The following is a 25285-nucleotide window of genomic DNA, read 5'->3' on the forward strand; positions in this document are numbered from 1 at the left end:
CATGAGTAAACAGACAACGAAACAATAAACACGCCTGCCCCCACCCCCTTGTGGACTCACTTATATTTAAGCGAGTGTGCAGTTTCAACTGTCACACTACTTTGAAAACAAAAACAAAAAAAGCTATGCGGTAGTCCTACCCAATTAAACCAACATAAAAAATTATATTCTTTACAATTAAAAAGGCAGTCAGCTGATAGCACTGGGGGGGGGGGGGGGGGGGGGGGGTGGGGTTATGGGGAATTAAAAATGGGCCGGAGATGGATAATTAAAAAGAGGGCGTCTGTACATAGTTCGCCATAATAGGGGGATCTCCTGCCACAACGGTACTGCCCTTGTTTGTTTTGCAAAACTTTAAACACAGAAAAAGGATAGTAGGAATTATAGTCATTGCGCCCTCTGTTGTTTTCAATTTTAAAAGAGCAGTGAGTCATGACCATAGAGGTCATGACCGCCAATTAATCGACTCCAGTAACCGAGTAATCGAATGGTTTTAGTTTGAGTAGGGTCGATTGCCAGACCAATATGGCGCCGCCCGTTTGGTAAACAAGTTTTGTTTCTACGCAAAATTGTATCTGAGATTTGTATGGTTTTACAGTTGAAACTGCTGATTGTGATTCAGATTCACAAACGATGATCGAAAACGAATATGTGGAGAATGTGGCTGCGTCGTTGGTCCGAGAATATCTTAGTAGAAAGGTAATTATTTAAAAAATACAAAAAAGTGTCATCGCCAACGCCAACGGCCAACGTGAACGTGAACGTATAGCTTGGCCTAGTTTCCGGACAATAGCTTTTTGATGGGGAAAACGCCGAAAATCAACATTCTAAAGTAATTTTTTTGCAATAAACCTTGACACCATGCAATTAAAAACTGGTGTAGACATGATATGATTGTATGTGACAGAACGTGGTAATCCTTCCACCAAAAAAGGCAAAAGCCCCAAAAAGGGGACATAATTTCGCTACAGATTTTATTTGTTTACTTACCACTTGGTAAAAAAAAGGTTCGGAAAAGTTTCCGTAAGGCGCCACCACTTTTTCATTCGATATGAAATAATATAGTATCTAATTTACCTCAATGAGATATCCCTTTTTCTAAAAATGAGTGAAAAAGTGGTGGCGCCATACAGAAAGTTATCCAAAGGTTCTTTCGGGCTGCGGGGCATTCTGCAATTACTCCCTTATTTTATCCTAATAAACTTAAGACTAATTAAACTCGAGACTAAGGATTCAGCTAGCCTTGGCCACACAAGTGGGGCTAACTTAAAGGCAGTGCATGGACACTAACAGTTTAACACTATTGGTAATTGTCAAACTCAAAGACTAGCCTTCACAGTTGGTGTATCTCAACATATATGCATAACATAACTAACCTGTGAAAATTTGAGCTCAATCGGTCATCGAAGTTCCAAGATAACAATGAAAAAGAAAAAAAACGCCCTTCACACAAAGTTTTGTGCGTTAAGGTTACTTTTTTTCTCGAAAACTGTGGCACTTCATAGCGAGCCGTTTCTTAAAATGTTTTATACCATAAAACTCTCCTCTCCCCATTACTCGTCACCAAGAAAGGTTTTATGCTAATGATTATTTTTAGTAATTACCAATAGTGTCCACTGCCTTTAACATGCTCAAGTCAAGTCAAGGAAGGCAACTTGGCAAGGTCAGGAAGGTGACGGTCAAGTTAACAAGTAGAAATTCCACAATTTTTCAGTGTCATTTAATTGACACCAAACAAAGTTTGTTCCTACCTTTGACTTTTTTTGAATGCAGCATTCAAGTCATACCGAATACTGGAACAAGTTAAAACTTTATTTTGCTAGAGAATAGAGAAAATGGAGGAATTTACCCCAGGCTTTGTAATTCTACTGATATTTGTGTGGTTTTTGTCATCCCGTTTACAGGGACTTAAATCGAGTCTTTCATCAATGGATCAAGAAATGCCAAGGGGAGAAGGTAGCATCAGCAACAGAGCGCAGTTAGCAAGGGAAGTAAACATTGAGAGGCTACTCAAGAAAAATAAAGTTAGTTTGTTTCTTTCCTTAGAACTTTATTAATCTTAATTAATTGTTTAACTCTTGGGTTGTTTGAATTTATTTTTACTTGAACTTAGTGGCTGGTTAATTGGTGTTTAGTTGTCGGCAATGAAACTACAGTGTAATTTCAAAATTCGATGGGTTTTTTCCTTCAATTTATGCCTACTGAGTCTTTATTTTATTTTTATATATTATTATTGGAATTTCTTCTAGCATGATCCAGCGATTACATCTAACATCTGAAGCTGTCTAAGAATCCCAAACATTCTGAGCTTTAAACACAACATCTTAGAGAGAGCAAGGCCATTTTCATTTTGCAAAGTGCACTCGCACTGGAAAGTCTGAAAGTCTATGGGAAACATTATAAGGGCCACAATCAACCTGAACAAAATTAAACAAGTGTTGTGTTTTTTGCATTTTTATTTTAGGAGCATTCCTATCCGCTACGATCCATGATTGAAATCATCACCAAATATTTTCTAGAGAGGGCGCTAAACTCTTCTTCTAAATCAGACTACGTCCCGCTTCAATCATCATCATCTGGGTCATCATCAAAGACAAGAGACAGTGCGCCCTCTTCAGAGGAAATCAACAACAGTAGCAGTAGTCAAAAGAGCAGAGGGAGTAAGAAAACTTCTCCAACTAAGCCAGCTAAATCGTCACTATATGATATGAATGAGCTCGGTAAGTATTCCATCAATAAACTTTCCACCCCTGTTAATGCTTTTTCGCAAATTTACCCATAAATTTGTAATGAAATCTTTACTCAACACTGACCGAAAACCGAGCTGAAGAAAACTTTCATTACTCACAAAGGAGGTTTTTACATGGTGTTACCACAAACCATACTTAATTAGTACATTTTCTTAGCTGTCTTTCAGTAAAGATTTCAGATTAAACAGATTGTATTATTGATTTTCTTATTTAGAACCTGGGCTGGGCCTGCCTCAAGAAGACGTAGGCGGTACTTACAGACCAAATAGAGTCCCTACCCCGGTCATTACAATGAGGGAACGACCGATGGTCAAAGAACCTGAGACCTATCCAGGCTCTGCAGAAGAGAGACTGATTGGGAAACCATACAATGGTAGCAGCAGTGGGATTACTGTCAAAGAAGAAGCCGTACCAAAGAGGAGTAGTGCTCGACCAGGAAGTGCCTCTAGGAGTAGAGGTCTTGGTGGTCCGATAACTAGCAGCCTTGATGTAAGTTAACAACTTGGCTGGAAACATATTCCAGGCCTTGAATTAACCCCCCACAGTTGCCATGGTGCCCTGTGCTTTTGCTGTGGTGCATTGTCCTTTGAAAGGTTTCAATACAAATTTACATTTTCCTCATTAGAAGTGCCCCTTAGAAGAAGACTGCTTTGCCCCTTCAAGAGCTAAGTTCAAGGCCTTTAAAAAGTCTAATCACAAAAATGTAGAAAATGATGTCTTATCAAAAGCTTGCAATTTCAGACTACTGAGAATTGCTTTCAAAAAGTAGAGAACTTTTTACTGCTAAACTAATTTTGTGAAAAATGGCAGAAAATTATCAGTCTGTGAGAATTTGTTTTCATCTAAACTTCAGAGCTCTGACAGGAGGAAATCATCAAAGAAAGCAACACCAGCTAAGACAAACTTCAACTCGTCCCTTGATTCAAGTCGTGATATCAAACTTGATTCTGAGAAACCCTCAGCAAATCGCAACCGTCTCAAAGATCTAGGCTTCAACTTTGACCCACCAGTCTCAAAAAACTCTGAAAATGATGAGTCCATCATTAAAACTGAGACAAGACGCCCAGAGTCTAGAAACCGCAGGTCTGTGACGGAGATGGAAGGCGAGAATGTAGACGGAGGAAGGGAGAGAAGTAATTCTGCATCCGGGAGACCTAGACCAGAATCAGGGAGAACAAAAGTGACGACATCCAAGGGGAAAGTAGAGACAGAAAAGGGGTATGTCATTCTTTCAGTTGAATATTTAATTTGCGATAACCCCGTGTGTATATCTACTAGCTAGGTACATTTTCTTTTGAAAACTAACTGCTACTGTTGAGTTGATTTTTGGAGTTCGGGAGACTTCTCAGTTCTGTAGAAACTGTCCTGCTTTTTAACTACCACCTGGGCGGAGCAAAGCAATTGGCTGCGACTTTACTACTTTCATTTAGTAGATCGAGGGGATTCATTATTACTGTCACTACCTTTGATTTGGAATGAGTTCTTAATTGGCCTAATCATTTTTTACTTGCTTTCTCTAGTTGTCAGGAGACCTTTTGGCAATTCTTTTAGTTGTAGGCACAGAATCAATATTACCCCAGTTACTTTTTGAAGACATTAATCTTCTATTTATCTATCACTTTGAAGAGTGATATACTTTCAGCCACTGCTGTTCTTGCCTTTAAAGAAATCTGATTTTTTCTTTTTTTTTCTTAGGAGAGTCTCGACAGTGAAGCAGACCCTCGGAGACATAGAGTTGGGAGATATAGATGACCTTGATGATGATCTTAATAATTTGCAGCTGAGACCCACAGTCAAAACTACTACAAAAGTGGCAGATTCAAGACCCATCACGCAACAGCAGGCAATTGTAAGACAAGATAAATTAGCACCTAATGTTGTAGTTTTCTCTCTCACATTATGAGGCATTGTTTTTATAAGACGTTAGATGTATCTGAATGTATGATCCTTGAAAAACATCTCAGTCTCTAGGAGTGTCTGGTCTTTGAAAGCAATATTCAATATTTTTACAAACCCAGTCCTGATGCTAAAAGCTAAATATGACTATTTTTTTTATTACCTAGAATGTACTTGTTTGTGGTATGAACAGTAATGGGATGTGGGGGCCGAGCTGTTAACAGCGCTAGACTGGAGCTCTAGTGTTGTGATCAGTAGAGTGTGGGTTCGAGTCCCAGTCATGGCACTTGTGTCTTAGAGCAAGATTCTTTAGCATAATTGATTACTTTGGATTGGACAACATGAGCTGTACCAGGATTGGTAGTGCACTTAAGAGAGCCCAGAACACTAGTGTTGAAGAGTAGGGGCTAATTTCAGTGTTTCTGGTTCACGTAGCAATCACCCTTGTTTACAAGTTTCCTCAGGCTTGCAAGCCACAGCATTTGAGTTCACTTATGAGGCAACCATCGTTTCATTTCGGAAAATTTATAATAAAAATAGTACGAATTGGTTGCAATGTCTGAAGGAAACTTAATTGTGCAGGTCTTATCAGGCTTTCAAGCTACGGTGTTAGCTGGAAGAGTAGACGTATAATATACATGTACCCCAGTGTTTCCTCAGGCTTGTGAGCTACAGTGAATACTTTTAAGGCATCTTTGGTATCATCGGTAGAAGCTTATAATAATGATAATATTATTTACCTTGATTTATATCCAGGATCTGAAGAATCTGTTGTTTGGTTCTACGTCTGGCTCTTTCAACGAGGAATGGAAGATGCAAGGGCTTGGATTTAATGACATCAACAAGTTGGAGTTTGGTATCGTACAACACAAGGTAATTAGGAGCCATGTCTTTACTTTGATTTGTGTCTTCGTGACAACGGTAGCTCCCTTTCGGTGTCTGTCTTGTCAAGAACAGTTTGGTCTGTGGAAAGCAGAGAAGTAATAAATACTTTAACTTTTAATAAACACAAGGTAAAAATCCGGAATCATATCTCTACTTTAAGTGTCACCATGCAGTTATTAGTCTTTTGTGGTCTCTTTCAGCAAACAGCTAGTCCTGTACTGCATGTAAAGATTGTTTCAAACAAAGTAAATTTTAAGCTTGAATCATTAAATTCTTCACTTAAATATCTAAACCTAAACAATGGACCTTAAACAATTCTGGAAAAGGGCGCTGCCGGTCTGACAAACTCCTCACAGGATATTTAAAAACAACAAAGTTGCAACCTCTCTGAAAGTGAGACACTTAAGACGACATTTATCCAGAAATATAATGGTAGACAACGAATGACAAGACAGCGTGTGTTGGACTTGCTCATTGATCTGCAAATCTTTTGTTATTTGTTTTGCTTTAGGGTGGACCGTGTGGTGTATTGGCATCCATCCAAGCCTGCATTATGCAACATTTACTCTTTGGAGAAAACAAGATCTCCACTGTAGCCAGTTTACAGCCAACAAGTCGAGAAAGAAGTCAGTGTTTAGCTTTGGCTCTTTGTGACATTGTATGGAGAGCAGGAGAAAAGAAACACGCCATCATTGTCACGTAAGCCTCAAACTCAGAATTTATTTTGTTGCCTCAAGTTTTTTCAGTGTCATTTTAACTTGGTGGAAAACAAGGTTTTGGTTTCAGTTCTGAAGTAGGATTTGAAACTTTGCATGTGGGAGTAGAATCATTTGAGTTTTGAGAACTGGTGGTTGACAACTCAAGCGTTTTGATCAGTATGGTTCGAGTGTCTGCAGGAGAAAGAAACTTTGAATTGTCAACTGGCGGTTCTTTTCAGAATCAACACTTATCAAAAGAGAGTTTCAACTCTTGGCAAGGATTTTTTTATATTTTCATAAACAAGTTATTTCTTAAGATACATGTATGAATACATTTTAATTTGCCCTTTCAGACTCTCATCAAGGTCACAATTTACTTCTTCAGGGAGATACAAAAATGACGGACTCACAGAAAATGTAAGTTTTTTTGAAGAGATTACTAACTGTTAACTCTCATAAACAAACATAATGACATTTTTGTTTTAAGAATTTGAAAGTCCCTTGAAACATCTTTACATGGTATTATTTGGAAAACCAAGTAACATTCTTTATCCCGATGGAAATTTAACATCTATCAAATTGTTTAGGTACCTGCTGCTAAAACATAGGATTCAAAAAGCCTCTAGCTACCGGTGGCCTAGTTGGTAAGACACTGCTCTCAATTGGTAAAGGTCATAGGTTTGAATCCCACATGCTTGTGATTGTTTTCACAGAACTCGAAAAAGTGCTTTGTAATCAGTGCTTACACACATAGGGTAAAACCAAATAATATTACATCTTTTCAAAACTTGGATAGTCTTGTGCTAGTACAATATTGTTTAATTTTTGCTAATGACTGTTTTTGTTATATCCTCAGCTGGTTCTAAATCACTTCAAGAAGAAAGAAGAACTGCTGGAGTTTGTTTCGGCTCATATCGGCGTTTATGAATCCAACACATGCAGTGGTTGTATACTGGCTCTGTACTCTACAATATTTTCAAGGACCATAGAGAAGTAAGTCATCTTGGTCGTTCATTCAAGTTTCTCACAAATTTTGAACTTATAGGAGTCTGCTTATTGTAAGCACACAAAAATGCATGCTCACCTTACTGTTTGAAAATGAATGACATAACAGTGCAAATCCATAGTGGACATGAATGTTGGCCACCAACATCTGCCACAGTTAGTACGAAATTTGCTTAACATTAAGCAGTGCCAGCGTTGTAGCCACGGTGGGCGGCGCCCCTATAATGGCCTTACCCATTCCTTATGCCCGCATGGTGGTGTCCTGCTGCGTGCGCTGCTCAACATCTAGTCTTGACTTTGCCAACTTTCGAATCAGAATGCCCACCACTAAAAATTGCCCTAGCTACAACGCTACTATGGAATTGACCCCAGCATGAGGGGGGGGGGGGGGAATTTCTAGTAAAACTTGTGGGTAGAACCATATGCAAATCGTTTTTGTGAGGAAGGTTAGCTCCGATTCCTCCGGAAAGTGTACTCCACCCTGCGTGTCTCCAAGACAATGGAGTAAGTTACAATGGAGAAGCCTCATATCACTTTGTTTTCTTGAACATTTTCTTATTTTGGTTTTGATTATTTTTGCATTGTTTCCCCAGGGTCATTGGTGACATGGATGAGCCAACCAACAAGCTGATGGGAGCGCATGGCTATTGTACACAGGTATAAAATGATTACATTCACAGGCCTTTATCCATGCATCTGACGAGCGCAGCAATTTTCCTCTGGTAAGAGGCACTTCTATGAGAAAATTGCCAGGTCGTGTCGGAACTTTGCAAAGGGCACCACAGCAAAAGTTTAGGGCACCACATCAATTGATGTGGGTGTCGTGGGTTATTTTGAGGCCTGTGTTGTGTTTATATAGTTGGTTTCTATAGAAATACATTTTCACAAAAGCACACACTGTGCACTGTTGAAACCCTTGATTTTGTTGCTTGCGAAGGAGTTAAAAGTAATATTTTCTGCTGAACAGAAATAGGGCCCCTTACCTCCTATGCCAGTTTATAATTTGTTTTTTGTACAGGATATGGTCAACCTCATTCTCACAGGCAGAGCAGTCTCCAATGTCTTCAATGATGTGATGGAGTTAGACTCTGGGAGTGAGGATAAGATGATACTGAGAGGTGTGAACAGCCGGAGTGATATTGGACTACTCTCGCTGTTCGAACATTACGGGTCGGTCAAGGTGAGGATATTGGACATCTGAGAGTCAGTTCAAACAGTCTAAGGACTGAGAAAACCAGTTTCAACTAGATCAACAGCAACACAAGCCCAAAGACTGAAATAACCAGTTAAAACTAGACAGGATGACAGAAACAAGTCCAAAGTCAAAATACGGAGTTCAAACTAAATATCAGAAACAAGTTCAAAGACTGGAAAACTGTTGGTCACAATTCTTAAGTCACAGAGCAGAGTTATATCAGACTGATCACTGAGCACCCCCTTCCCGCCCCAATCCCATGGAAGAAAAGATATGGTTAACAACGTCTTCCTTTTCAAAATTTTTACTCGGCTCCACTTTCAAAGGAAATCCATAAATTTATTATTGTTTTGATTCTATTTCAGGTTGGGAGTAATTATAAGACGCCGCGTAATCCAATCTGGGTCGTCTGCAGCGAGAGTCATTTCAGCGTTCTGTTCTGCTTAAAGAAAGAGTTGCTCGGTGATTGGAAGGTGGAACGTCGTTTTGATCTGTATTATTACGACGGATTATCAAGACAGCAGGATGAGATTAGGCTGAGTATCGGTGAGTTGAGAAGCTTTTGAGAGTTGAGGGGCCGGCCCTGGGGGAAATTTTTCGGTGTAATATAATTTGATGTTTTATGGTGGAAAATCAGTTATGCTTCGGCTTGCAGTAAAATCTTTATTTACAAATGTACAAACATGAGCCAGGGCTCAAAACTTGTGCTAGACCACAAAGCCGAGGCGAGTGATTTTAGCATCAGACAGTAAATACAGGACTGGATGAGTGCAGTTGTTTTTCAGTCTGAGTATTGAAGAATACTTGTACATTGACACAAATGCAATCATTTTTAAACGCCAAGTGCTTTAGTTTTCAATATTTTAAATTTCATATAAATCAGCTTTTGGCTGCAATTTGATTTTAGCAATAAATCAATTAATATATTAATTCTTAATTAATATTGTCTTCCATGGTTGAGGAGGTTTGGATTTGATTAAAAACTGTTCCTGCTTTAGTTTATCTTCTGTCACCTACCGCTCTCGTGTACCAATCAAAGTTTTTATGATTTAGATTTAGCTGTTATTTTTTTTTTGTTTTTTTTCGTTTCATAGACACAACTCAGAACTGCCCAGATCACAATGATGACGACCTTGTACCTCCACTTGAGCACTGCATCAGAACCAAGTAAGAACATCTTTAATTTTGTTTCCTTATTTGTTCTATAAATATCATTTAAAACCAAACAGTTATCTGCCAGAAAGTTTGTGCCTGGGACCCCAACACAAGGCAATTTTTACTGGCAGTCATGCTTAGTACGGCCGCATTGTGGGCTTTCCCTAGGTGTTGTCTATGATTCCTTTTCTTTAATCTTTCCTTATAAAAAACTTTGTGGGATGCCCCCCACAATGTCAAAATATACCATAAGTCATGTAAGTACAGTTCCTACAGAAAAATCAAACCACAATTTCCCTCCTGTAAGCACATCTAGACAAGCAACTACACAGAGTACCAAAAGAACAACTCTGTATAGTGCATCAATTGATTTCCCTGCAGTGTCTCACTGTTTTCCAAAAAGATTTTTTCTACAAATTTGAAATTAAAACTTTGTTCTTCTTTCGAGAATTTTGAGACAATACTACAAACTATCTGTGTTAGTATGATAGGTAAAAAGAAGGAAGATAGTGGTCTTACTAAAAGATTAACAAATAACATAACAAAAATTGCATGAGCTGTGGTAGCAACAAATACTTCATCAGATGCAACCTAGACTTTTTAGAACATTTATATAAGGGTCAGTATAAATTCTTTGTGCTTGCCTCCAACCCAGACTTTGCCCCGCCTTCACCCACCCAGACATTCCCACCTAACATTAAGGCAGTCAATTATTTTCCCCTATAACTTTCACCTCTGTGGACCCTGGTTCGAGTCTGGACATGAGCCTTGCATGGGGTTTGGGGTTTTCAGTCACTACCTGGCTTATAAACTGAAATTTCTTTATGTCTTCTCTACAACAAGTTGGTGTTATATTTTCATTAGGGATTTTTGCTGTGTACCGGGTATATAATTCAGATTCATGACATTGACATTGTTTCTTTTGTTTTGTTGTTGTTGTAGGTGGCCAGATGCTGTGGTAAACTGGAATAATACAGAGCCAATCTTATAGACGATGTGACCTCTATTTACATTCAAACCGCCCTCTGTTGACAAAACACTGTCCAAGTCATGTTTCTCCGGGCAAAAAGACGCGTAGTCATGGTAAGATTGTGTGTACTTCCTAACTGGCTGCCAAAACCTTAGGGCTATTACAGGAAAGTACTCTGGAAATGAGGACGGTTTGTTCTGTAAACAAGTTCTTGTCCGAACTGCAAGTACATACAAGTTCTTTTATCTTAAAGTGAAATACACACTACCTAAGCTGCTCGTATTTTGTTTGTAATTCACATCCTTCTATTTATAACCTTTGGTACTGTCATAGAGGCTAATTTTGTATACATCTTTTGTTACCCGCTACTTGGCTTTTTCGTCATCTTTGGAAGTTAAACTCCCTCATCTTTGGAAGTTAAACTCCACCTTTGACGTCATGCTATTGTTCCCATGAATGGCGAGATGGCTACTTAGACCAATAGACCGTAGCCGCCAATTGGGACACGGGCTTAAACTGGTCCTTGCTCTATATGCTTAAACCATCTTAAACGATACCACGCTAAGTTGCATAAGTTGCATAATGTACTCGTACGCGTCGTTCGTGGTGAACAAAATATCTCTCAAGCTTAGCCACGAATTGCGGAGTCATCCTGTTACTGAAAAACTTGTGAGTTTAAACATGCCATTGGTTTTAACTATCAAGACGTGATTACCCAGCTTGACACTATTTGAGTTGATAGCATCGACGTGACTGTTGAGGGAGGATTTTCGATTGATTGGTGTTGTCATCTGAAAAAAGGGTAAGTCTATTGCCATGGTATAATCATGGAGGTAGAAATATGCAGTCGCATTTTTCAGGACTATTTGGAGAGACGACGACTATCAGCTCAGTTATGATGTTTACATGGCTTGCTTTGCTGACCATATTCAGAATCAAATAATTGTTCCGCCATTTGTGGTTCAATCTACCTCCATTGTTCAATTGAGCATTACAGGAGTTTGCGTGAGACTTTGGTGATCTCTCTGCTCCTGGTTTAGGAGGTGTCAGGACAATTCGTACCCTGGACACTTCGAACCTTTGACCTTTGCAAGGTACGAAATTACTTTGGACACTTCGTACCTTTTTACAAGATACTTCGTATCTTCTTATAGACACTTCGTATATCTTTCTCCATGCTCGTACATACTCAATCGGAATCTCTGCATCGTTTTTTTTTTTTTTTGTGCTGATGTTTATGAAATAAAAGCAAATCAATCTAACTATTTTATTGGGACCAAGGAGCCATTTTGACGATTGCGTTATTGTTTGACTTTAAAATAATTTGGGTTTAAATATGAGCGGAAGATGTTGTCCTTGGTGGACATTTACGTATTACAAAATAATAATTTCACATTAACATTCACAACAAAAATGACTCTAGAAATTACCAACTGTAGCAACTTTGATAACTAAATCCAACATTTGCAAACCTTATTGAAAAAACATGGAGATACCTCCGCTTTAATATTTAAAGTGATGAGATGTCCGTCGAAATAATGAAGTGAGTGTATTAAATTACTGAATTGAGAATTCATCAATTGGTGCAAAGACCAGCTTAAGTAGACCCACCACATAATACTTTCACTTATTTTATTTTATTTTTTTTCCTTTTCAAGGAGTATTTCTCAACTGAGAACGTGAAAACAAAATGGATACCAACGAGACAATGTACAACCCTACGACTATTTCGTGGCTGCCAAATACAACTATGACAACAATGAGTATCGGTATACCGTTTATCCACAGCTATCATGTAAGAGTCGTTGTGGGTGTTTTGTTCCTACTGATCGCGGTCATCAACATTACCGGTAACAGCATGGTCATTCTTGCTGTCATCTTCAGCAAGAAACTCAGAACATCAACAAATGTCTTTGTGGTAAGCCTCAGCTCTGCAGACCTTTTGGCAGGACTTGCGTTGCCAATGAGTGCAGTTGCTTTACTCACCCCTGGCAACAGCTGGCCGGGGTCGACGGAAACCCCTTGTTACATCGCAGGCGTGCTTCTGTTCACCAGTTCCACTGCCAGTCTTTTCAACCTCGCTTCCATCGCTCTAAACCGGTTGACTCTTATCAAGAGCCCAATGAAATGGTACCGTATTCTGTACACCAAATGCAACCTCGTTATCAATGTCGTATTCAATTGGATTGCCGCCATTGTCATCATGACAGTCCCTCCACTTTTCGGCATTGGTGACTATGGCTACGACAAGCAGCAGCACACGTGTACTGACCTGGACAACCACCCGAAGGCCAAGACGTTTAAACAGATTCAAACTTTCGGCTCCTACCCCATCCCATTTATCATCATCATCACCAGCTATATCATCATCTTCGTTCACGTCCGTCGCCACTTCAAGAAGCAGATGTATAACGATGGCAACATCACGATCCCAGTCTCCTCCAGTTCCGGGAGCATCGACAACTTTCAGACATCAGACAACGCTGCCGTATTGCGTGCCTCCCGCCGGGATCGGATCAGCCGACAACAACTCGAAATCACCAAAAATCTCTTTATGACAGTGTGTGCTTTCTTCATCTGCATAACTCCATACTGCATGGCTCTCTTTATTCCGAACAACGACCATTTCCTGTTGTTTGGAGGTGCGGTCTTCCTCATTAATAGCTGCGTCAACCCAATTATTTACGCAGCAAAGCACCCTCAGTTTAAAAAGGTTCTGCGTCTGATGCTACGATGCAAATACTCAGAGATAGAAGAGCCGTCGGATACCATAAAACACTTGAAAGCTTGCTGTTGCAAGTCATAAGTCGGAGAACAATGCTCAGAAGCTGGAACTTTTTGTTGCTTATTTATTATTTAAAGTAATCACAATGAGGTCGGGTGAAAAAATAGTCTGGTACCGCTTCAATGATGAAACATAGTTGTATCCATAGCTGGTTTGGGGGATCAGTCCAAAATATAGTTAGGCTTGAATATATTTTTGATAATTATATATTTTTTTCGTTGTAATGTATTGTACGTTTATGTTAGTTGTCATACTTTAAATCCATAGCTTGGGTTCAAATCCGTTATGTGTACATACGAAACAGCGCATAACGATAACACTACAAACAAGGAAATACCTTAGGCCTAATATCAAACTTATTTGTACAATTTCCCCCGAATTTCAACGTTTTCATAAAATGGTGACAGTGCGTTCATTTTTGACTGTCCTAACAAACCCTATACTGTCACCTCATTCTGGGTATAACTTTGCTATTCATACTTCTTATCTGTCTGCCTTTTGTAAAATCTAGATGTACCCATGGTGCTCTTTATTATACCTTTCCTCTTGATGGTTTCAGTTAAATGTTTATAAAGGTTTTTAGGGCTTTATCATGTTTGTATTTTTGTGTGAATTGTCAAATAAAAAAACCACAATAAACTATTTTAAACAAAAATTTGTGAGTCACTGCTCATAGTCTCTCCAATTTATATTGGTATCACCATTTCATATAATGCGCTATATAAATGGAAATTATTATTATTATTATTATTTGATTTCACAATGGATGAAACGTACTGCATATCGTATGCTCAGTATACTCCCTTTTGGTTCATAGCCACCAAGTGTTTCTAGAAAAGAAACTTTGAAAAGATATAAATGTCCCACTTCTTCTAGATCCCTTCCCTATAATCCTTTGCCCCTCTTTTTACTGGATATGTTGTTTGAACCTGGTTATGCCTCTGAAGAAGGTCCGGTTTTAATCGAAAGCGGAGGCCGTCCATAAAGGAATAAGTATATATTCCTCCATGGGCCATCTACCCTGCTCATTTTATTCACAATGTCGTACACCGAGTTGGGTTTTTAATGTTAACTTTAAAACCGTTTATTTCCTTATACGTCTATAAAAAGTACTTGGCAAACAACTCTTCAAACATTCCAACTTAACAAAACTTCAAGGTTTTTTACCAAAGTACCCTGGAAAACAAGGTTTGTCCAAATAAACAAGTTCAAACTGGGTTTCGATTCTTTTATTAGAGTACATGTATACATTATACGCCTATATGATTCTTTAGTGACTCGCATTCCTTCTATACAGTATTATTATTCTCACCTTTCGAAATGTTCTCCAGGCTTATTTGCATAAATTTTGTTACCACCGAGCCTTTTGGTAGTTTTTCAAAGCAAAACCGTGGGACATGCTAAATGATTTTGAACCTGCTAGTGACGTTGACTGTATAATACGCGAACGATCGGCAACGGTAAATCTGAGGAAATGTTGTTGTGATTTGGTGCGGGCCACAAACGTGGTATAAAATAATTAGCTGTGGTGTTGTCTGAAAAGGGGTTAGCTGTTTTTATGTTATGCGGTCATAACTTCTGTTTTTAGAAAGAGAAAGTCAGCTTAATTAGTTCTGGGCATGGAGGACCTAGGGCTTCCGATCCATACGTTCTTCTTCTAAATTTGAATCTGAACTATGCAGTCGGCAAAGCGTCTAAATGGAATCATGGCTGCCAAACCTTGGGAAATACTGAATGTCACCTGCCAGTGACGTTGATTGTATCAATACGCGAACAATCGACAGCCAGAAGACTGATTTCATGTATTTGAGTAAAACTTACTATTGCACTCAACGTTAATGCCGAGGCAATGTTGCTTCGATGTTGTTGACTTCAAACGTTGTGTAAAAGTTGAGCTGTGGTGTGGTTTGACAAAGGCAAGGTGTTTTTGTAGGCAATGCAGTCCTGGACTGTTTCGAAAGATCGAAAGAGAACAACCAGCTTAGGATGTTGGGCATGGGTGACCTAGAGCTTACATTCCAAAATTTTCTTCTGAACTTGAATTGGAATTATGTAGTAGGCAAAGCATTTCATTTCATTTCAAAATGTTATATTAAATAGAACATGAATCGCAGCCAAAAGCTGAATTACTCATGGTTTACAATTAAAACAGCGACAAAGAAAAAAGAGAAGAAAAAAAATTAATTTGCATTAGCACCGTATTGAATCTTCACACAAACTTTTTGTAAAGAAGACAAGGAAGAAGTTTCCGTTTTAGACGTGGGAGAACACAAATCCTATTCATAAGGAAAACCCAAGGAGCCAGGTAGGGACCGAAAACCCCAAATCAAGATCCAAGACTCCGGTTCGGGAATCGAACCGGGGTTCAGTGGGCATGCATAAACTATGGGGAAACTGAGTTTTGCTTAATGGTAAAACGACCTCAGCTCAAATACACCAGCTGTGGTAGGGATACCAACTTTGGTAAGAAAGCCCACACATACCATTCCCTTTTCGAATAAAACCCATATTGTTTCCATTTTTATAACTATAATAAAAACTAAAAAGTTGTTAATTTCAGACATGACCGTTTTTAGCGTGACATAAAGTCTTGTGTTTCACTTTGTGCCTCTCGGATTAAACTATACTTGACACATCTCGTAGTTGAAATACAAGAAACAACAAGTATTTGTACTACAAAATTCTCCACATAACTTCCTTACAATTTTTTATTTTTCAAGGAGTTTTCTCAACTGAGAACAATGACTGTGAACACAAAATGGATATCAACGAGACAACTTCAAACTCTACGACTGTTTCATGGCTGCCGAACACAACAATGACTACAACGAGTATCTCGGCTGTCCATAGCTATCCTGTAAGAGTCGTCTTGGGTGTTTGCTTCATCCTGATATCGGTCACTAGCATTACTGGTAATAGCATGGTCATTCTTGCTGTCATATTCAGCAAGAAACTCCGAACATCAACTAATGTCTTCGTGGTAAGCCTCAGCTCTGCAGACCTTATGACAGGCCTGGCAATGCCAATGAGTGCAGTTGCGCTGATCTCCCCTGGTAATAGCTGGCCGTGGTCGACGGAAGCTCCTTGTTACAACGCAGGCTTGCTTCTATACACAAGTGCCTGTGCCAGTCTCTACAACCTCGCTTCCATCGCTCTCAATAGGTTGATTCTTATCAAGAGTCCTATGAAATGGTACCGTATTCTGTACACCAAATGCAACCTCGTTATTAATGTCGTGATCATATGGATTGTAGCATTTGCTATTCTGATAGTCCCTCCTCTTTGCGGCATTGGTGACTATGGCTACGGTAAGAAGCAGCACACGTGCTCAAACCTGGAGACCCACCCGAAGGCCAAAATGTTTGAAAGGATTCAACTCTTCGCCGGTTACCCCCTCCCATTAATCATCATCATAACCAGCTATGTCATGATATTCTATCACGTCCGTCGCCACTTCAAGAAGCAGATGGATGCGGCAACTGACACTAAGCACGAGTCTCTCGGCTCCGGGGACAACCCGACCTTCCAGAGGTCCGGGGACAACCCGACCTTCCAGAGGTCAGACAGCACTGTCGTCATATGTGCCGAACGCCGGGATCGGCTCAATCGACAACAACTCGAGATCACCAAAAATCTCTTCATTACAGTCTGTGCTTTCTTCATCTGTATAACCCCTTACGCAGTGGCCCTTTACTTCCCGAACAACGAGAGTTTCCTGGTGATCGGTGGTGTGGTATTCCTCAGCAACAGCTTCCTCAACCCAATAATATACGCAGCAAAACACCCGCAGTTTAAGAGGGTTCTGCGTCTGATCCTGCGATGTAAATACTCAGAGATAGAAGAGCCGTCGGATACCATCAAATACTTGACAGCCAAATGCTGTTGCAAATCATAAATAATTGAGAGGTCAGGATAAACAGAAGCTGGAATTTTTTGTTTGCTTTGTTATTATTGAAAATAATCACAATGAGGTTACTAGATGAAACATTGGTCTGTACCGCTTAAAAAGCTGGTACCCTGGTTTGGGGAATCAGTCCAAAAACGAGCAAGGCCAGTTTTGTACGTTTGTGTATAAGTTTTCATACTTTATATCCATAGCTCAGTTCGAGTTCAAAGCATTTGTTTATAAAATAGTGCCTAACAATATTACTATATAGGAGAAATACTGATCAAAGTTATTGGTACAATTTTGCCCGGTTTTAAACGTATTCATGAACAGCATGCTTAACCAAGATGGCAGTACATGTTATATTAATGTTTCGTTTAAAGGTGTGAGGTTTGTTATTATGTAATAACTATTTTATATTAAATACAATTTATCGGAAACAACCGAATGCTTCTGTGCTTAATCAAGGGTACCGCATTCAACTATTTCTGTGACGTCACTCTATTGATGAAAGTGTAGATTATTTTTAAGAATCTACACTTAACTGTAAATTTGTAATGAATGCATACACTCAATGGGAGACTTTTTGAAAGCTCTGCCACTAGAGGGCAGCAGACCTACCAGGTAAGGGTGCACAACTCGTACAGTAAACAATGGTAAATGCTAAAAATTCAAAAATACTCAAAAAATATTTAGAAGTCTCTCAGCCTCTTGAAAATTAAATCAGATACATTGTCATACAACTAAACTTAAGATTTCTTCTCAATTTTTGGTAGGTCAGCATTTTGGAATTTTTGCTAATTACCCGAGAAGAAACACTCCCAAAAACTCATGCACACCGCTTGTTATCGTTGGGGAACTCGTGTCCAGTACGTCCTGTTCCAGAACAGTTTGGTTTATGCTGGCAATGTGTTATGAACAACAAAATACAGTTTGGCTAAATCTAAAATACAAAATCAAAGACACGCAAAACACAAAGTATTTGCTGTCAGTGACCGTCACTCATGCTTCTCCTATTCCTAAAGTTGTTGACATTACCTGGTGAAGAGCGCCCTCTCTTGGTGATTGGCAGATAGTCAAAAGTTACGAAATAAGGCATGAAAATAATCTCACTTTTCGAGTGAGAAATTTGTTTGCATGTAAAAACGTAAGTTATGGTATGTTGTTTACATGCTAAAACTTAGAATAAAATTATTTCTGTAACATTGTTTTACTCATTTCTCAAAAATTACAGCACCTCAGCAGGTAATATTTTAGGGGAAGCTTTCTACTGTAATTATCTTCAATCTGTTTAAGTTTAATGTAAATCCGTGGACATTGTGTGAAAAATGTACCCAGACCCTTTAATGGGTTGTTCTATTTTGTTATAATTCTTTAACATTGGTAACAACTGACACACCCCTTCTTGTGTACAAGCACTTTTGTCAGACAAACCAGTGTTGTCCTTTCTACTGTACTTAGTCCAGTTTGTTTTTCAACTTCTTCTGCCTGCCCTTCTATAACAATTTAGCTCATACCAATTAGTAAACACAACGGAAACTGTATTTATTCATAATTAATGATGATATTGTCGAAAACTAACGCCTTCGCATTTAATTAGATGAGCATTGAGCCAGATAAAAGCCTTGAAAAGCTATTGTGTCCATTTTATCCTTACAAAAAATATTCGAGAGCCGATTATTGTTCCCAATGGGAGCTTGTACTTTTATACAAACATTACCGAAAGGGTAAAAAATTGTGCATAAATATTAAACTATCTTTTAAAAATTGAACTACGATTCCAGTTGTTTACTGCAAGAATCTTGAAAAATTGGTTTTCAGAAACTCGGGCGGTGCAGTGACTAGAGGGTTAAACTATAATGATATCATAATATTATAAGCAATTATCTTTCTCAAAAATAGTTAGTAATGGGATTGTATTGTATTGTATTGTATATTGGGTGCGTTCGTTTAGCTCCCCTGGGTCTACCCCGGTGTGTGGCGGGGTTTTTTTTTCTTTCTAGGACGAACGTGGGTAATTATCTGCACACGTTCGTCCTGGGAAAAAAAAACTCCACACACCGGGGTCGACCCAGGGAAGCTAAACGAACGCACCCATTTTTGTGTCATGTTTTATTCCAAACTGGAACATACCCCCATAACCCTGGGGAGGGTAACAATATTATAACAATAATGTAGCATCATGTAGCCTAGCCTTGCGATATTTCAAATAGACAAAAAAAAAGGAATCGTACAGTTTTGAAAGTGTATTTTCTTTTGGATCGAATTCCACTTCAAAATAGTGTAATTCTTGTGATGACAATTTGCTCACATGGTCATCCGTTCATTTTGTATAATTTGAAAGACTTGCTATAATTATGTTCTTACTGTTGTATTCAGTCATAGACTCTTACATCCTAGCTCACATGACATTGGTCGCACCCTTTTTCTATTGTACACATACAAATACCCGGGAAAACAAGTTTCGATAATAGTGCAATTGTAATAATTGCAATTTCGATAATAGCGGCACGATCTTTGATATTGCTCGTCTTTATTATAAAAGTTTATACTAATTGAACAATTATTGTTTTGAAATAAGGAAATAAGGACCCTTTATTTTTCTGTGGTTTCATTGGCTATATATCCTTTACCTATACGTCATACTTTCGTTCTACATGTAATTGTACTTATTGGTACTTATTGGTAATAAACCAGACAAACTTCCGGGAAACTTGCCCGTGATCTTGGCCGTCTGTATTTAAGCAGCCGCGATTAAGCGACTGACTTCATACCATAGATTGACCAACAACTTCAAGCAATCCAGATACATGTATCCTGATATTGCTGTTCGTTTGTTGAAACATTCAGTTCTAGAAAGTTGGTTTAAAGTTAAGCGGTTCTGTCTGGACAATAAAGGTTAGTTGTTTAATTAATTAATTCAGAATTTTATGTTTGTTTTTTATTTCAAAAGAGCCTATTTGAATCAATGTGTTGTCCCTTTTCGTTAACTGTTTCCGAACTGTCTGATGGGTAATTCAAGTCAGAAGTCCAGCTATTAAATACCGAGTTTGGCACGGTCCAACTTTGGTTATCAAAGCTCACACTGTTCCTTAATATAACACCCAGGGTAGCCTTTGTTTATATAATTATATGGATAAAATATGGACGTACCGGGATACAGTTTTTAGTTTTTTGTTTTTCGAATAACAGACTGAGTTCAAACATATCGAGGTTGAAAGAAACCTAATTACAGAGAACATTAAATTTTTAGTTTTAACATTTAGTTTTTTTACTTTGTCACTTTGCAGATTTATAAGTGGTTTTTCTCATAAGCACAAGGATACCAAACTAAACTCATGGATATCAACGACTCGGAGACAATATTAAACTCTACGGCAGTTTCATGGACGGTCAACACAACAATGACCACAATGGCCAGCCTGTCTCTTCACAGCTATCCTGAAAGAGTCGTTGCAGGCTTTCTCTTCCTACTGATCGCGGTCATCAACATTACCGGTAACAGCATGGTCATTCTTGCTGTCATCTTCAGCAAGAAACTCCGAACATCAACAAATGTCTTCGTGGTAAGTCTCAGCTCTGCAGACCTGTTAGCAGGACTGGCAATGCCAATAAGTGCAGTTGCTTTACTCACCCCTGGCAACAGCTGGCCGGGGTCGACGGAAGCTCCTTGTTACATCGCAGGTTTGCTCTTGTACACAAGTTCTAGTGCCAGTCTTTTCAACCTCGCTTCCATCGCTCTCAATAGGTTGATTCTTATCAAGAGCCCAATGAAATGGTACCGTATTCTGTACACCAAATGCAACCTCGTTATCAATGTCGTTGTCATATGGATTGTCGCCATTGCCATCATGACGGTCCCTCCACTTTTAGAAATTGGCAGCTTTGGCTACGACAAGCAGCACCATACATGTAGCGACCTCGACACCCACCTGAAGGCCAAGACGTTTGAAAGGATTCAAACTTTTGCCTCCTACCCCATCCCATTTATCATCATCATCACCAGTTACATCATCATCTTCGTTCACGTCCGTCGTCACTTTAAGAAGCAAATAAGTAACGAAACCAACGTCACTAACCCAGGCACAGGCTCTTCCAGTTCTGGGGTCAATCCGACCTTCCAGACGTCAGACAGCACTGCCGTCTTGCGTGCCGGTCGCCTGGATCGCCTCATTCGACAACAACTCGAGATCACCAAAAATCTCTTTATGGCAGTTTGTGCTTTCTTCATCTGCATAACCCCTTACAGCGTGGCCCTCTTCATTCCGAACAACGACCGTTTCCTGTTGTTTGGAGGTGTGGTCTTCTTGTGCAACAGCTGCGTCAACCCAATTATATACGCAGCAAAGCACCCACAGTTTAAGAAGGTTCTGCGTCTAATGCTGCGATGCAAACATTCAGAGATAGAAGAGCCGTCGGATGCCTTGAAAAAACTGACGGCTTGTTGCAAATAAATCAAGAGACCAAACTTTTATCTGAAAATGTTTTTGTTACATTATTCAAGATAACCACATGAGGTTGGACGAAACATTCATAGTTTGGTGCCGCTTCAACATGATGAGACTTTGTTTGAAGCATATACGGATTTATTTTAACATATAAGTATACATATTTTATAATCTGTTTTCCCGATACTTTCTCGGGTTCGTTGACCCCAAAAAAAACAGAAGAGGCAAATCACTCGGGTGGATTCGAGTTATCATAATGCCCTTTACATAATGGCTAAAAGCACGCAATTATACACAGACAGGAAGAAAAATGGTGAACAGAAAACTAGCCAAGCTTCTTGTTTCAGGCCAGTGCCAATACGTGTTCTGTATGGAGTACTTTTAGTAAACAATGTATTATGGATGCGGTTGTTTGGTTACGCGTTATTAACAGAATTATCATAACTAAACTTCAGATCTCCTAGTTGTTTCATGCCAATGCACGTACCAAAATGGGCATACATCCGTTCTGTATTACGGAGTTCTAGTAAACAATGCACAGATTATAAATACTTTGTTGTTTGATTATGAGTGGTTAGTTACAGATCATGTTATGTTATTATTCAGAATTATCATATGAACACATTTAATCAGATATTCTTAATGTCTTTTTACTGCAGGCTAACGGTTTTGTTTATTTTGTTACATAGCCTACTATTGACTTTAAATATGAATGCATTCTCTTTTATTTTAAGCTCTGTGATTTTTGTTTTGGCAGCTATTTACTGTCTCCATGAATTAGGGGGCCTACAGGTGTAATTCAAATTATGGAACTATCATGAGGAAGTAACTTCATCTGTTGCATTACTGTTTTGATTTTTTGATTTTTTTCTATTGTTTAGTTATTAAAAAACATCTGAAGTTTATGTTATGTTTATGTTAGTTGTCATACTTTAAATCCATAGCTTGGGTTCAAATCCGTTATGTGTACATACGAAACACTACAAACAAGGAAATACCTTAGGCCTAATATCAAACTTATTTGTACAATTTCCCCCGAATTTCAACGTTTTCATAAAATGGTGACAGTGCGTTCATTTTTGACTGTCCTAACAAACCCTATACTGTCACCTCATTCTGGGTATAACTTTGCTATTCATACTTCTTATCTGTCTGCCTTTTGTAAAATCTAGATGTACCCATGGTGCTCTTTATTATACCTTTCCTCTTGATGGTTTCAGTTAAATGTTTATAAAGGTTTTTAGGGCTTTATCATGTTTGTATTTTTGTGTGAATTGTCAAATAAAAAAACCACAATAAACTATTTTAAACAAAAATTTGTGAGTCACTGCTCATAGTCTCTCCAATTTATATTGGTATCACCATTTCATATAATGCGCTATATAAATGGAAATTATTATTATTATTATTATTTGATTCATAATGGATGAAACGTACTGCATATCGTTTGCTCAGTATACTCCCCTTGGTTCATAGCCACCAAGTGTTTCTAGAAAAGAAACTTTGAAAAGATATAAATGTCCCACTTCTTCTAGATCCCTTCCCTATAATCCTTTGCCCCTCTTTTTACTGGATATGTTGTTTGAACCTGGTTATGCCTCTGAAGAATGTCCGGTTTTAATCGAAAGCGGAGGCCGTCCATAAAGGAATAAGTACATATATTCCTCCATGGGCCATCTACCCTACTCATTTTATTCACAATGTCGTACACCGAGTTGGGTTTTTAATGTTAACTTTAAAACCGTCTATTTCCTTATACGTCTATAAAAAGTACTTGGCAAACAACTCTTCAAACATTCCAACTTAACAAAACTTCAAGGTTTTTTACCAAAGTACCCTGGAAAACAAGGTTTGTCCAAATAAACAAGTTCAAACTGGGTTTCGATTCTTTTATTAGAGTACATGTATACATAATACGCCTATATGATTCTTTAGTGACTCGCATTCCTTCTATACAGTATTATTATTCTCACCTTTCGAAATGTTCTCCAGGCTTATTTGCATATATTTTGTTACCACCAAGCCTTTTGGTAGTTTTTCAAAGCAAAACCATGGGACATGCTAAATGATTCTGAACCTGCTAGTGACGTTGACTGTATAATACGCGAACGATCGGCAACGGTAAATCTGAGGAAATGTTGTTGTGATTTGGTGCGGGCCACAAACGTGGTATAAAATAATTAGCTGTGGTGTTGTCTGAAAAGGGGTTAGCTGTTTTTATGTTATGCGGTCATAACTTCTGTTTTTAGAAAGAGAAAGTCAGCTTAATTAGTTCTGGGCATGGAGGACCTAGGGCTTCCGATCCATACGTTCTTCTTCTAAATTTGAATCTGAACTATGCAGTCGGCAAAGCGTCTAAATGGAATCATGGCTGCCAAACCTTGGGAAATACTGAATGTCACCTGCCAGTGACGTTGATTGTATCAATACGCGAACAATCGACAGCCAGAAGACTGATTTCATGTATTTGAGTAAAACTTACTATTGCACTCAAAGTTAATGCCGAGGCAATGTTGCTTCGATGTTGTTGACTTCAAACGTTGTGTAAAAGTTGAGCTGTGGTGTGGTTTGACAAAGGCAAGGTGTTTTTGTAGGCAATGCAGTCCTGGACTGTTTCGAAAGATCGAAAGAGAACAACCAGCTTAGGATGTTGGGCATGGGTGACCTAGAGCTTACATTCCAAAATTTTCTTCTGAACTTGAATTGGAATTATGTAGTAGGCAAAGCATTTCATTTCATTTCAAAATGTTATATTAAATAGAACATGAATCGCAGCCAAAAGCTGAATTACTCATGGTTTACAATTAAAACAGCGACAAAGAAAAAAGAGAAGAAAAAAAATTAATTTGCATTAGCACCGTATTGAATCTTCACACAAACTTGTTGTAAAGAAGACAAGGAAGAAGTTTCCGTTTTAGACGTGGGAGAACACAAATCCTATTCATAAGGAAAACCCAAGGAGCCAGGTAGGGACCGAAAACCCCAAATCAAGATCCAAGACTCCGGTTCGGGAATCGAACCGGGGTTCAGTGGGCATGCATAAACTATGGGGAAACTGAGTTTTGCTTAATGGTAAAACGACCTCAGCTCAAATACACCAGCTGTGGTAGGGATACCAACTTTGGTAAGAAAGCCCACACATACCATTCCCTTTTCGAATAAAACCCATATTGTTTCCATTTTTATAACTATAATAAAAACTAAAAAGTTGTTAATTTCAGACATGACCGTTTTTAGCGTGACATAAAGTCTTGTGTTTCACTTTGTGCCTCTCGGATTAAACTATACTTGACACATCTCGTAGTTGAAATACAAGAAACAACAAGTATTTGTACTACAAAATTCTCCACATAACTTCCTTACAATTTTTTATTTTTCAAGGAGTTTTCTCAACTGAGAACAATGACTGTGAACACAAAATGGATATCAACGAGACAACTTCAAACTCTACGACTGTTTCATGGCTGCCGAACACAACAATGACTACAACGAGTATCTCGGCTGTCCATAGCTATCCTGTAAGAGTCGTCTTGGGTGTTTGCTTCATCCTGATATCGGTCACTAGCATTACTGGTAATAGCATGGTCATTCTTGCTGTCATATTCAGCAAGA

General features: G+C 38.7%; 4 protein-coding genes across 4 annotated transcripts; all 4 read left to right on the top strand.

The window, feature by feature from the left end:
• The first annotated feature begins 531 nt into the window (after positions 1-531).
• Positions 532-10698, top strand: LOC117300047 (probable ubiquitin carboxyl-terminal hydrolase MINDY-4). Its single transcript, XM_033783718.1, has 15 exons — positions 532-699; positions 1905-2024; positions 2465-2720; positions 2965-3239; positions 3604-3968; positions 4446-4599; positions 5403-5519; positions 6043-6230; positions 6583-6646; positions 7086-7222; positions 7828-7891; positions 8253-8414; positions 8795-8975; positions 9524-9596; positions 10527-10698. The coding sequence occupies exons 1-15, from the start codon at positions 634-636 to the stop codon at positions 10573-10575; spliced, it is 2271 nt and encodes a 756-aa protein (XP_033639609.1). The 5' UTR covers positions 532-633; the 3' UTR covers positions 10576-10698.
• Positions 10699-12228: 1530 nt separating this feature from the next.
• LOC117300412 (rhodopsin, GQ-coupled-like) lies at positions 12229-14048 on the top strand. Its single transcript, XM_033784199.1, has one exon. It carries the CDS (start codon positions 12245-12247, stop codon positions 13358-13360), a length of 1116 nt encoding a protein of 371 aa, XP_033640090.1. The 5' UTR covers positions 12229-12244; the 3' UTR covers positions 13361-14048.
• Positions 14049-14660: 612 nt separating this feature from the next.
• LOC117300407 (rhodopsin, GQ-coupled-like) lies at positions 14661-17668 on the top strand. Its single transcript, XM_033784194.1, has 2 exons — positions 14661-14884; positions 16060-17668. The coding sequence occupies exon 2, from the start codon at positions 16098-16100 to the stop codon at positions 17232-17234; it is 1137 nt and encodes a 378-aa protein (XP_033640085.1). The 5' UTR covers positions 14661-14884; positions 16060-16097; the 3' UTR covers positions 17235-17668.
• Positions 17669-19273: 1605 nt separating this feature from the next.
• On the top strand, positions 19274-22101 carry LOC117300411 (beta-3 adrenergic receptor-like). The gene is made up of 2 exons (XM_033784197.1): positions 19274-20123; positions 20516-22101. The coding sequence occupies exon 2, from the start codon at positions 20564-20566 to the stop codon at positions 21677-21679; it is 1116 nt and encodes a 371-aa protein (XP_033640088.1). The 5' UTR covers positions 19274-20123; positions 20516-20563; the 3' UTR covers positions 21680-22101.
• Positions 22102-25285: the final 3184 nt, after the last annotated feature.

The sequence above is a fragment of the Asterias rubens genome, chromosome 15, assembly GCF_902459465.1.
Source record: "Asterias rubens chromosome 15, eAstRub1.3, whole genome shotgun sequence".
Taxonomy (NCBI): domain Eukaryota; kingdom Metazoa; phylum Echinodermata; class Asteroidea; order Forcipulatida; family Asteriidae; genus Asterias; species Asterias rubens.

What these genes read in the sequence shown, in the direction of transcription:
- LOC117300047 (XM_033783718.1), top strand. Translation starts at nt 634, where the DNA reads ATGATCGAAAACGAATATGTGGAGAATGTGGCTGCGTCGTTGGTCCGA. An exon ending in AAAGTAGAGACAGAAAAGGG is followed by an intron (nt 3,969 to 4,445) that starts GTATGTCATTCT and finishes TTTTTTTCTTAG; the next exon opens with GAGAGTCTCGACAGTGAAGC. An exon ending in AAACACGCCATCATTGTCAC is followed by an intron (nt 6,231 to 6,582) that starts GTAAGCCTCAAA and finishes TTGCCCTTTCAG; the next exon opens with ACTCTCATCAAGGTCACAAT.
- LOC117300407 (XM_033784194.1), top strand. Translation starts at nt 16,098, where the DNA reads ATGGATATCAACGAGACAACTTCAAACTCTACGACTGTTTCATGGCTG.
- LOC117300412 (XM_033784199.1), top strand. Translation starts at nt 12,245, where the DNA reads ATGGATACCAACGAGACAATGTACAACCCTACGACTATTTCGTGGCTG.
- LOC117300411 (XM_033784197.1), top strand. Translation starts at nt 20,564, where the DNA reads ATGGATATCAACGACTCGGAGACAATATTAAACTCTACGGCAGTTTCA.